Source organism: Mytilus trossulus, chromosome 4 (genome assembly GCF_036588685.1).
Source record: "Mytilus trossulus isolate FHL-02 chromosome 4, PNRI_Mtr1.1.1.hap1, whole genome shotgun sequence".
NCBI lineage: Eukaryota > Metazoa > Mollusca > Bivalvia > Mytilida > Mytilidae > Mytilus > Mytilus trossulus.
In genome coordinates this window covers 85,735,633-85,749,760 of record NC_086376.1, presented here as the reverse complement: position 1 = coordinate 85,749,760, position 14,128 = coordinate 85,735,633, and the positions used below count along the sequence as shown (strand labels likewise).

The window sequence follows — 14,128 nt, the reverse complement described above, 5'->3', positions numbered from 1 at the left end:
GTGATAAGCTAAATAGATACTGTGATCCTGGTAAACAGGTGAGTTGTTTTTATGCCCCATTTATGAACATTATGATACATTATGTTTTCTTGTCTGTGCGTCCGTTCGTCTGTTCGTCCGTTCGTTCGTTCGTTCGTCTGTCCCGCTTCAGGTTAACGTATTTGATCGAGGGTAGATTTTGAAAAAGTTGAAGTCGAATCAACTTAATATGATATGATTTTTCTAATTGTAATGACAAATTAGAGTTTTGACCCAATTTTCGCGGTCTGTTGAACATAGAAAATGATAATGCGGATGGGACACATTCTTGTTATAACAGATGCAAATATGTCTCTAAATTGTTTTAATGATTTGAATAGATATCAAGCCAAAAGGGACGAAATCATGGTTCAAATAATTCGTACAACTTGAAAGCGTGATTCTAATAACCAAAGTTAATGTTGTCGAGTTCTTGAAATTTTAGTCAAGTAGACATTAGGGTCGTCAATCTGGTGTTACATTAATAAAATTGAGAAAGGAAATAGGGAATGTGTCAAAGCGACAACAATTCGACCATTTATAAGTTCTGTACTTGCAGATACCAGAGGGACAGTCAAACTCATAAATCGAAAATAAACTGACAACGCAATAACGGTATCTGGTCAAGAAATATACAAAATAAAGGTCACATTAAATCATTCAAAACTCTTTTTATTTCTATGCATTTTTATTAAAAATAGACTGAATTCATCATGGCAACAACACCAAGACAACAAATGACACAACACTGTGTTGATAATATGTCAAAGATTGATACACAGAAGGTTAAAGCGCTCAATCAGTTAAAAACCTTCTGCAGTGAATTGCGTCAACAGATCGACAGAATGGAAAACTCTGTCAAAGAGGAAATAGACTTGGCAGCGATCAGATATAAATCAAAACTACAAGAGCAAATACAACATCTCAAACAACAAGAATCCAGCACTGATGAAACTGTCAAAAAGGAAGCTGACAACACCAAATCTATGAAACAACTTTCTATAGAGCTCTCCCTTGATAGATCGATTCTAAATATGATCAAAGGTTCAGGGAAAGTTCTATTCAATGAATCGGACACATCAATTGTTCAGGTTAAAGAAGAGACAAAACATTTCAAAAGTATTGAAATGGGTAGTAGCATATTTCATGCAGTTGGGAAATTCCAGTTCCAAAGGCAAAACACCAATGTAAATATGCCAATAAATGGAACACTTTTGCCAAATAGTAATATCATATTTGCTGTTCCATTTCCTCCAACTGGACAGTTACTGGTATACACTCCGACAGGGGAACAAATTGAAGTAGTTCATCTAAGCTCGTTTCCTCACTCAGTAATTGCCATCCAACCATCTTTAGTGTGCGTTTCAATTCAATACATGAAATATGTAGAATTTCGAAACGTTGAATCTCTAGAAATTATTCGCACGGTAGAATTACCAGAAGCTGTATCAGGTCTCGGTCGTATTGGTGAACACTTAGTTCTCGCTTGTGAAAATACAGGAATACTGATTGTCAATACAGCTGGCCAGACAATAAAAACGATTAAGGCGTCTATCAAAACAGGGTACATCGATAGTATTGAAGAAAACATTTTTTATGTTGATACAAAACTAGGTAATTTATTTTGTTTCAACAGTGAAACTGGTGATAAATGTTTTGAGGTAGATTTCAAATTCGAAAATTCAAATGGAATCGCAGTTTTACGGGATAAAACTATTTTGGTTTCTATGTTCAGAATGGGTAAAAATAATATTTCTCGAATCTCAGCGGACGGTGCTAAACAGGTAAAACAGAACGAGTTCTCTTCATTGAGCTGGCCATGTGCAGTGATATACAACAGTTCAATAAGTAAATTATTTGTAGTTCATAGCAATAATCAAGTGTCGATTTATGAAGAAAAATAAAAAAATTTGATATTCTGAATTATGCAAGATTACTTCAAAAGATACAATAGTAACAGTATTTTGACTAACTTCATTAATAACTTATAATCAAAACAAGTCTGAATCAAAATTAAAACAGGTAGCAAACTCCCCCCTCCCCCTTCTGACTTCAATTGATATAATTCCATAAATTTTACTCAAATTCATAACTTTTATACATATTTTGATATGAGCGTCACTGATGAGTCTTATGAAGACGAAACACGCGTCTGGCGTACTAAATTGTAATCCTGGTACCTTTGATAACTATGTTATGTTTTACCAACACCTTAGTGTATTTCCAATGATTTGATTACAAAAATATAGATGAAATATATGGTATGCAACTTCAATAGACACTCTTTGGTTCTTTTTAAAAAAATTTATATAAATTATGACGTTCTTGAACCAAAATGATACTGCAATTGTTTCCATATAATATTATATCTATAATGAAGTGAACTGAAATATATTGAAACAGCTGTGAGAAAATATTTAAAATGTTTTCGAATATTATACAGATTTTAATTATTGAATACCATAGGCATAGGATGATTTTCTAATAAATACATTTTTAAAATGTATTTACTGTTTTCTGATTGGTTAAAAGTGTTACTTTTATTTTCAATGTTGTCAATTTTTATGGCGCATGCCCACTCTGACGTTGTATATTCATACGCCAACATGTGTGTACTTTGTTATTATTGATATAGATAATATAAAAAGTTCTTTGAGCCTTATTCTTGATACAAATTTATTTATAATGAATGGCAATGATCTATTTTGCATTTATTGAACTATAAAATAATTTTTGACTCTTCACATTTTACATAATCGACTTCGCGGATTATTCAATGTGAAGAGTCAAAAATTATTTTTATGGTTCAATTCATTCAAAATAAATAATAGCCATTCATTACAAAAATATCATGGCCGGGTTTAAATTAACAAACAAATTTGATCATGCCAGGAGGAAAAAGGATATTCTGCACCAAAAACGAATGGAAAATATGTTTGTACAAAATTGAAAAAACCGGAAGGAATAAATAAGTTTTTAGCTGTTAAAAAAAGGACTTCAGGAAAGTTTGTATGTTTTCCAGATTTTGCATGTTATATGACAATTTAAATAACATTATATTTTTATTTATTTATGTTTCCTTTTTATCTGTAAACATATATACAAAATTTGTAAGGGTTTCTTGGGACCCAGTGTCTGTACTTTTTCTGTTAGTCGTAGGTTCAACAAAATTAAGGAAAACATTAGTAAAAATGTTGTTTTAGATACTATCTTTTAATTGTATCAAGAAGCTTTTGGCCAGGTTTGGCCAAAATTCAGGATAGTTTATATATCTAATAAATGTTTAAAAAAACTGCAGACTGTATGTAATGTTAACTGGAAGAAACATTAAGTCCATTTAAAAGTAAAATATGGAAAAACAAAAATGATTATTTAACAAAATTTACTTCTGGATACTATCTAATGAGCATAAACAAGTTTCTGCTCACGTTTGGTAGAAATCCAGAATTGTTTAAGAAAGTTATTAAAATTTCTGAAAATTTAAACCAACCATAGGGTGAATATTTGTAGACGCCGACAACGACGACGACGACGGATTGATATGTCTCACATTTTCGACAAATTTCAAAGGCTCGACAAAAATAAATAAAAATCAAACCAGTAAAATCTACAATCATACTAGACTTACTTTATATTTTTAGTAAGGGGCGACATGAAAAAATCAACGAAAGATAAAAACTTAATTCAAATAGTCTGGGGGAAGGGGTAAAAACTGCTGCCATTTTTTTTAATTGACATCGTTTTCATATATATATATCCTTATTGGTTAATAAATTTTCCCCAAATTGAGTTAAGAGGGGGATAGGGGGTCAGTGATAAAAACTATATGAATTTAAGTTTTTTTTTATCCTACATTGAACTGTTGATGTCCCTTATATCATGGATCCAAATATATATTTAGTACAACTAGAATCCACTTAGTACACACCTGGATATCCTATATTTGTACTTGGAGATGTCGGAATTCCGAATTGTTGTTGATTAAGTATAAACCAGAATTATGATTTCTAAAAGAAGATAATTTAATGATTAAGATTTTAACACAATGCTGACTGCTATACCCAATTTTTGATTTTATTCTTCTTTCTTATATGTTTAAGAAGATGTGGTATGAATGCCAATGAGACAAGTCACAATGTATAAAAAACACATTATAGGTCAGAGTACGGAGTTCAACATGGCGCCTTGGGTTACACTGAACAGCAAGTTTAAACATATTTATTCATCATCAATACAATTATATCATCATACAAAATACACAATAATAGGATTCGGAAACAAGCTATATATAGCTTATATTAATCCGTGAACAGCAAGTAATAAAGGGCCCCGAAAATACAAGGTGTTAAACCATTCAAACAGGGAAAACCAATGGTCTAATCTATATAAAATACGAGAAACAAAAAACATTTATGAAGCACATTAAAAACGAAAACAGCTAAACATCACATTTTTGACTTAGGATAGATGTAAATTATTGAAGCGGATTAAGACTTTTTAATGATACCAAACTTTCACCCTTATCTATAACATCACAACATAGAAAGACACATTATAAAATATCAATTGAACTGGTGGAACTCGATCAAAAGACATATGAAAACAGGTGAACATACACTGAACGAATAAATTTGATATCTCAAAATAAATCTGTAGTTTGGTTCACACATTGTTGTCAATATAATAAGTTGTATGCGACTGTCAAACAATTAAGTGAGAGGTTTAGCTAGCTATAAAACAAGTTTTTTCCACTTTTGATCTGTACAAAAATGCCTGTACCAAGTCAAAAATATTACAGTTGTAATCAATTTGTTGGAGGTGTTTGAGCTTTTGATTTTGTCATTTGATTAGGAACTTCCGTTTTAAATTTCATCGGCGGTCAGTTTTTTTGTTATTTTACTTTTTATTTCCAATTTGAACTGTACCACACATATTCCTCATATAAGGGTGTTCCTCGATAGAGATAACAACTTAGTAAGAAACTGTCATGGAACCTTTACCTTAGATCATTTTCCAAAAGATGGGGTTCACTGCAAAAATAAAGATGCATTATTACTGCACACTCTTTCTTTCTTGTAAATGTATTCATTTTATTTCATTCTTTCATTAATGTCTTTTTTCCATATGAACCATAATATTACACATTATTTTTTCATTTCGCAATGTCTCAATAAAGGTTAATACATATTACACCAAGACGAACGAAAACAGAAATGGTAAGACACAAATAAATTGTTGAGATGTATGAATATTATTGTTTTGAAATACTAAGGCTTTTCTACCTCAGGCATTATTACCTTAGCTGCATTTGGCAAAACGTTTCGGAATTTTGGTCCTCAATGCTCTACAAGTTCGTACTTTATTTGGCCTTTTTTACTTTTTTGGATTCGAGCGTCACTGATGAGTCTTTTGTAGACGAAACGCGCGTCTGGTAAATTTAGTCCTGGTATCTATGATGAGTTTATTTACAAGTCACTTTGTATGTAATGAATTGTTTCAGTTTAGAATGACATTTTATTGCAGAATTGCAGATGAATTTTTCTTCAATTTTTTAAAATCAATATTATAAAGAATAATTGTTTTCTCTCTTTTGTCTAGTAATACAATATGTTATTGGAATTGAGAATCAGGATTTAATATTATACTTTTCCACACCATCATAAAGTGTTATTAATTAGAAAAAAAGAATATTGGTCATTTGATCATTTGATAGAATAAAAAGTATATATAGAGATTTAGAAACTGAAGAACTAGAACGAAGAGAGCATAATTGTGATACATATACATGTAACACGAGAAACGAATACCCACAGTCAAAATAACAATATATGATTTTCTAAACTCAATAGATATTTAGAATTCTCTAGTTTGCTTTTGCTATTCTCACATTACTGGAGCGGTGCGATAATTTTTTTTCTCCTCACTAGTGAAGTATCTGTTCCCAGCAAATGATTGGTCGAGATTCAATAATGACGTTCAATTTGTTTATTTACTTGATTTCTTCTGAATTTCCTATTGTGATGTCCTGGAAAAAGGCGAACATGACTAATGACATATAAAGAATACAACTTCTTTCGTATCTTTTAAAAGGAAAGGTACAAATCAGTACCTTGATGTTTCGCCACTTTCATCCATACAATTATGTTTATTAAAAAAAATAACAAAATCTAATTGTCTAGAGTGGACAAATATCGTAACACCCTTATTGTGTTGATGGAATCTATATTTTTACAAGTGCATGTTTTATTTCGACTTTTTTTCAAGCGTGTTTTTGTTTTTGCATTATTAAATTCATCTCACATAATGCGTCATATAAGTATTTGTGATATCTTTCAATAATTTTCAATAGCATTTACATGTAAGTAATTGTGACTCACCTCTTACATACTGTCTACCTGTTTTAATGTAAATGCAGAATTTGTCTTATCTTGGGACCCCTCATGAGGACAGACATACACTTAAATTGATGCACACCAAAGAAAAAAAAATAAACAATTATTCATTATTTGAAAATTATATAAAAGCTGTCGGTGAACCGCTTTATGGAAATTTGTATCTGGTTTAACTTAGATCTTATAGCAAGAAGATGAATATAATCCATTTACTGCTATCTAATGAAGATGTCTCTGCCAATAATTTCGGAAGAAATGAGATCTTTTTTTTTTTAAGAAAATGTGTTTCGACTGCTGACGCTTAAACACTACAAATCAAAATGGCAAACTCAATATCTATTATCTATTATGAAAAATTCCACTAACACCATTCATATCCAAAGTGAAAATTGCAGATGCAACGCGTCATATTTCATCAACGAATCAGTCAATCCACTTTCAACTCAATAAGGCGAAAGATTCCGAAGGTAAATACAAATTCGTTAGTTAAAAACAACTTGGCAATCCCTTTGGAAAAACGATAAACCAGAAAAGCTGACCAAAAGTACACAAAACAACATTATTGAAAACTAAAGACTATGAATTCCACCACAGCTGCGGTTAATATTAGATGCTCTACCAGATGCGGTCCAATAAAATGTACAAAAAAGACGACATAAAACATTATCTTATTGGCAATCCCTTCGTTTGATGTTTTTACAGTGATATTAAGATGATAACACATTATTAACTGTTGTACCCCTATTTTTGACATTTTTACTCTTTGAGTATGTTTGTTTTGTTCATTCATCGTTGACAATGTAATGGAATATGATGCGACTGTCATAAAAGTGAGAGGTTTAGCTAGCTATAAAACCAGGTTCAATCCACCATTTTCTACATTAGAAAATGCCTGTACCAAGTCAGGAATATGACATTTGTTATCCATTCGTTTGATGTGTTTGGACTTTTGATTTTGCCTTTTGATTTTTGATTTTCCCTTTTGAATTTTCCTCGGAGTTTAGTATTTTTGTGTTTTTACTGTTATTTCGATAAAAGCTATTCTGATAAAAATATCAGTATAAGAAAAAAAACGACAACGCACAAAATTTTGTCATCTACGAAATGATTTTAACTGACAGACCTTTCGATTACCCAAATACTTTCTGTGGAGAGTGTATGCTTGCTATCCTAATACTATTTATTTGTAAAAGAACGTGTGGATTTTAATTGTTAGTGATATAGTCGTCATTCGTTTAATTAAGATACAAAAATATCTTTACCATAGCCATATTTGATTTTTTTTAGTACAAAATGAAATATATTAATCCATGAAACTATGCCTCTATGCTGAACAATCTTTTCAGAAAAATGTCTCCTTTTTTGTAAGGAATTCAACTTTCACGGATTGAGATTTTTTTTTTACTTAAATTTTAAGCTAATAAAGATATCTCAAGTGTTCATTTTATTAGTGTAATACATGATGTTAATTCTCTAAAACAAACAACGTTTTTTTGTTAAAAGGAATTCAGTGTAGATATTCCCCCCAAAATAGACATACTGACTCGTTTGTGAAAAACTCAAAGCGGGTAATGCGAGGGTAATGCATGCTTAGCACTCTTTATTGGACCTATCCAGTGTTGCCTCTTTATTAGTTCATTCATTTCACTCAGTTTTTTCTAGTTACGTTTGTTATGTTCTTTCTAATATTTTAACTAGATTTGAACATCGTTATTCTACTTTATTTAAACTACTAGAATGGTGATTACTAACCATTTTTCGAGACAAGGAATGAATGAAATAAACATGTTAAAAGCATTATATCTGATACAAAAATTTTGAAAATTATCCACAGTGATTATATTTGCTGTAATAATATTGCAATGAGATAATAAGATCAACAAACTCGTATTCAATAAATTCATGTTAGTTGACATAGATATGCGTGTATTAGATCGTCCTTCGTAACAACAAAAATCCGAAAATGATGCACATCCTTTATTCAAATTGTATTGCTAAATTTGAATACTTCACACTTTTATTCAATATACCTATAATATGTTTAGTACACAATCTGGTTTTTTCTTACAGAAAAAAATAAAATAAAATGAATATCCTGTTTACTTTTGTAAAAACAGGAATTCAGATATATGCACGAGGAAAGAGTATTTCATTTTTGATTGAATATATCATTATTGTATTCAAAAACGTTTTCACATAACATAGAATAAAAACTAATTACCAAAACCCATGTTGAATTCAATATAAGTGATACATTTGTTTTCTGTCTGTTTATGTATAATAAGATTTATTTTTTAAATCAATTAACAGTGCTCTATTTGATAATTAAAGAGATATAAACAAAAAACAATAAAGAATAGGAACATATGCAAAGAACCTTCCTCTTTAAATAAAGTATTTTTTTCACGGACCACATCTTCGTCATGTTCGTAAATAATGATTTTATATGCAAAATTTACCATTGATGGAACATCTCTAAAAACTAAACAACTTCATTTGAAGATAATTGGTCAAAACAAAGCATAATATAAAAGTCATAACACGATAAACAAGCAACAATCAACCATTGAACATTTTAAGAAGAATGCATTCAGAAAATTAAAACAAAAATCAAGATGACTGTATTGGATAACTTCTAGTTATTGATTAGAGAAGCAATTTCATCATCAAAACGACAGAAGAACAACTTTAGGAAAGAGAAATAATTAGAATTAACAGCGATCATATATACACCAAGGTTACAAGAACAGCTCTCAAGATGATAATTTGTTTGCGGAAAAAAATTGGTCAAAGAATTTTAACACACAATTGATAAAGCAAAACATCTTAATAGCTCCATTGGTAAGAGCAAATGTAAATGAACACATTTACCGAACGGTTATGTCAATATTTCCCCCTATTTTGCTACAAATGAACAGCTACTTATTATTACTCTGACCGGATAACTGATTAAAATGATCTAATTCAGTTCGTGTCCACACCCAATAATTGCCATCAGTATTTTTCTCCATGCAAATCAGAACATGAAACAAATTGAATTTTGAGACTTTAAATCTCTGAAATAATCCGCAGGATAAAGTTACCGGCAGCTGTTCCGAGTGAAGATAGTGTCAGTTTTCGCGTGTAAAAATATTAAGATAATGATTGTCAATACAATGACTTGACAATAAAAATTATAAATGCAACTTTCAAAACTAGACAAAAAGTACTAAGTACATCGATATAAGAGAAGCACATATATTTTACATTGATACAAATTTTAAACTAGGTAGTTTGATTTATTTTTAGAGTGGTTTTGGTGAGTAATGTTTTGGTGCATGTTTTATGTACTGAAATTTCAAGCAATTGCAACATTCAAGTAATAGAATTGTTCAAAATGCTATGTTCAGAATAGGTAACATTGATTCTAAAATGACTGAGCAAAACTAGTAAAACCGAACAAAAATTCTGCATTGAGCTGATCATGTACATCTATATATACCTGTACATCGAAGTAATTATTATTCAATTGTTTGTAATGTCTATTAATGAAGAAAACTAGAATTCCCTCTTTTTGTTGTCGTTATTTAAATTATAAAATGAATTAAACATAATAAATCTGACTACAAATTTTGTGTTACCATTGATATCGTCATTTTCAAAGCATACGTTTATGGTTAGTTCTTAATTTTAACAATAATATGACATATACTAGATTCCTCATCATCAACAAGTGTATTACGATATTTCTCCACTCTCAACAGTTAAATTTTAATATTAAAAGCGCGAAGCTTTCCGAGCTTTCAAATAATTAAATTTAACTGTTTAGAGTAGAGAAATATCGTAATACACGAGTTACAGTGGTGGAATATGTTTCTCTTATGATTTTTATTCTTTCGTTTCAAAGATTTGAGGAAAGTTGTGTACTTTTTATGTGACGTCTAAGGCATCGTCGCCTTTTTTCATGTCGTTATAGTAAGAAAATTAAAAAAAAAACAAGAAAATTTAACGTCACAATTAAATGTCAACGAATCATTTAACGAGAACAGATTTTTCACTAGTGAGGAGCAATATTTTCTCACACCGGTCAGGAAATGTGAAAATAGCATACAAAATAGAGAATTTTTTCGTCTAACTCACAAATTGCTTTACTTGTTTGAGATGATGTTTTGTTCATTAAGTCTGAGTGATTTGTTCATTCCGGTTTTTTATTTAAAAGTATTTAAAATCATATGAATATCCAAATTGAAATAAACAGTTGGAAAAGCGTTTTCATACTTGATGGCTAAGTTTACTTAGAGAAAAAAGTTTACACGTAAAGAACATCCGTTATACCATCAACATATTTATAATGTTCTTCATTCGAATTATTGTCTTCCTGGACACTAATTTGAAGATACTTTCCCGATTGCCATGACCTTGATAAGAGACCTCTCGTTAACTTCCAAAATCACACAGTCCGAGTGTGAGTAAATAAATGCAAAGAAAAAAGTGCACTGTAAGTTTAACAGTAAAAAAATTAATGTTATAAAACTCAATTTATAAAATCAAATTACCTGTCAATTGGGTCGCATGAAAAATTTATAATTATCTTCTCTACATATGTCAAATTACACGAAAGAGGTTGAAAAAAATAAGTATGCGTTACCATATAAAATTGACTGAGAATACAGAGGAATTGCCTTTCTGCAGTCTGTGAACCTACTCCATTACCACTATCGGAACACAAATTCATTACAAAAGATTTCCCATGCTTTAGAAAAAAACTTTAACTGAAGCGTCGTGGTTCATATAAAAAAAGAAGATGTGGTATGATTGCCAATGAGACAACTATCCCCAAAAGACCAAAATGACACAAAAATTAACAACTATAGGTCACCGTACGGCTTTCAACAATGAGCAAAGCCCATACCGCATGGTCAGCTATAAAAGGCCCCGATAAGACAATGTAAAACAATTCAAACGAGAAAACTAACGGCCTCATTTATGTAAAAAAAAATGATTTAAAAAACAAATGTGTAACACATAAACAAACGACAACCACTGAATTACAGGCTCCTGACTTGGGACAGGCACATACATAAATAATGTGGCGGGGTTAAACATGTTGGCGGGATCCCAACCCTCCCCTTAACCTGGGACAGTGGTATAACAGTACAACATAAGAACGAACTATAAAAATCAGTTGAAAAAGTCCTAACTCATCAGATAGACAATAAAATAATTCAGACTATGTGTTTGTAATTCCATAATTATAATCAATTAAGTTACTAATTTGATTAACACATTTTCAGATTTTTGAAAAGGAGATTAAAAAAATCAGTGTGTGCGTCATATTCGCCTTTTGCTTGTAATGTCAAAACTCGTCAAAGATGTGCAAATTTCTCTAAAGGCAATATATGCCTCTGTGTTTTTCGAATAAATTAACATTTTAAAAACAATACATAAAACAAAAACTTATTAATGAATTTTTAAATACTCAACTTATTATACCATCGGTGACGAAAACGTTTTTAATATTGATGGATCGTAGTGGTTCTAAAAACCCATTAAAGATATGGCTTATAATAAGGTACGCTGGATGCGCGTTTTGTCTACATAAGTGTGATCAACGACGCCAGATTGACAGTAGTTTGACGACCAGATCTCAATGATTTATTCACAACTTTGCACTTTATTAATTTATTTGTGATGGTAAACCCATTGTAAATGAACATAATCACATAAATACCACACGCATATTTAGGACATTCTGAACAAGCAGCTGTCAAAAATACACAGTATTCTCGTCTAGTTTAAAAATTATTTGTATCCTACCAATATGTTGTTGTGTTGTTCTTTTTTGTATATTCTTATCTTCTATTTTTGCTTATATGCTTTTTCTATATGTCAATTTGGTTTTTCTTTGTTAGCACTTTTGTTTGTTTAAGATTATAAGAAAATATTGACTGCTGTACTCCTATTTTAACCTATTATGTCTGTTTGTTTTTTGTTAACACATTGTTTTCAATATAAAGGAATTTTATGCGACTTTCATACAAATGTGAGTTTCAGCTAGCTTGAAAACCTGGTTTAATTTACCATTTTCTGCACCAGGAAATGCCTGTACCAAGCCAGGAATATGACAGTTGTTTTCCGTTTGTTTGATGTCTTTGAGTCTTTGATTTTGCTATTTAATGAGGACTTTTGATTTGAATTTCCTTGGAGTTCGGTATTTTTTATTTTTTTTTACATTTTATAAAAAAACCCATAACCGTGTCGGGACATCGAAAACTATTATACATTGACTATAACGTATCATATTAATTTGTTTAAAGATATATGTGATATACATTTTTATATTAATGAGTGTATATATAAACGTAAAGTATATGAGATGTGTACCCAACAACTATTTTTCACCCGAAGAAATTATTTTGACATAAGCACTGCAAGGTATATAATATACTTGTGTCAAAGATATCAAATTGACAAAAATACCTAACTCAAAGAAAAAAAATAAAAACGAAAAGTCCCTTATTAAATAGCAAAATGAAAGCCAAAACACACCAAACGAATGGAAAACAATTGTCATGTTTCTAATTTGGTACAGGCATTTTCTTTTGTAGAAAATAGTGTATAAAACCTGGGTTTATAGCCAGCATCGAACTTTGATATGGATTCCAGAAACCAATCTTTGAAGTTTAATCATTCTCAGAAGTAACACGCCAAGTTCCTATAATGTTTATTAACTTCACATTTAATTCGACAAGTAACATAGTAAGGAGTCAATACGAACACTACTAAGTTTAATATTTTCTCCTTAGGGAGACACATTTTCAGGTTCATATGTAGACGAAACGCGCGTCTGGCGTATAAAATTATAATCCTGGTACTTTTGATAACTATTTACACCACTGGGTCGATGCCACTGCTGGTGGACGTTTCGTCCCCGAGGGTATCACCAACCATTTTTTTAAATTTTCTGTTTACAAAACTTTGAATTTTTCGAAAAAACTAAGGATTTTCTTACCACAGGAGTAGATTACCTTAGCCGTATTTGGCACAACTTTTTGGAATTTTGGGTCCTCAATGCTCCTCAATTTTGTATTTGTTTTGGCTTTTTAACTATTTTGATCTGAGCGTCACTGATGAGTCTTATGTAGACGAAACGCGCGTCTGGCGTATAAAATTATAATCCTGGTACTTTTGATAACTATCATAGATGATGGCAAAAGGAAATTATGGAAATTTTTAACAAAAACTTACGTTACTACACAAGTAAGGCATTATCAAAGATGAATTTGGCAAAACTTTTACCTGTTTTGGTCCTAAATGCTCTTCAACTTCGTCCTTTTTTTTAGCTTATTTACTTTTGGGGATTTGAACTTCACTGATGAGTCTTTTGTAGACGAAATGCGCGCCTGGCGTAAATACAAAATTTAATCTTGGTATCTACGATCAGTTTATTCATAAGTTAATTCTCTGGCAAGTAATTTCAACTGCAACAGAAACACGGATCTGTCTTTGTAGGCATAATAAATTTCTGGGAATCATTGACTATAAAATCTCTAAAATCCAGAAACCAATTAAGAAAAATTCATGAACAACTATCAACACCTATCAAATTCATACTTATGCCACAGTTATTTTGTTTGCTTACAAAACGGACATAATTAGAAAATGATATACATTGTAATTTGAAACACTATAAATACCCATGTTCAGGTTCCTATAAATTATTCCCATACGAAATATAG

The 14,128-nt window shown here is 30.7% G+C and overlaps 1 protein-coding gene across 1 annotated transcript; it reads left to right on the top strand.

The window, feature by feature from the left end:
• LOC134716209 (uncharacterized) lies at positions 1-3,284 on the top strand. Its single transcript, XM_063579054.1, has 2 exons — positions 1-38; positions 720-3,284. The coding sequence occupies exon 2, from the start codon at positions 732-734 to the stop codon at positions 1,920-1,922; it is 1,191 nt and encodes a 396-aa protein (XP_063435124.1). The 5' UTR covers positions 1-38; positions 720-731; the 3' UTR covers positions 1,923-3,284.
• Positions 3,285-14,128: the final 10,844 nt, after the last annotated feature.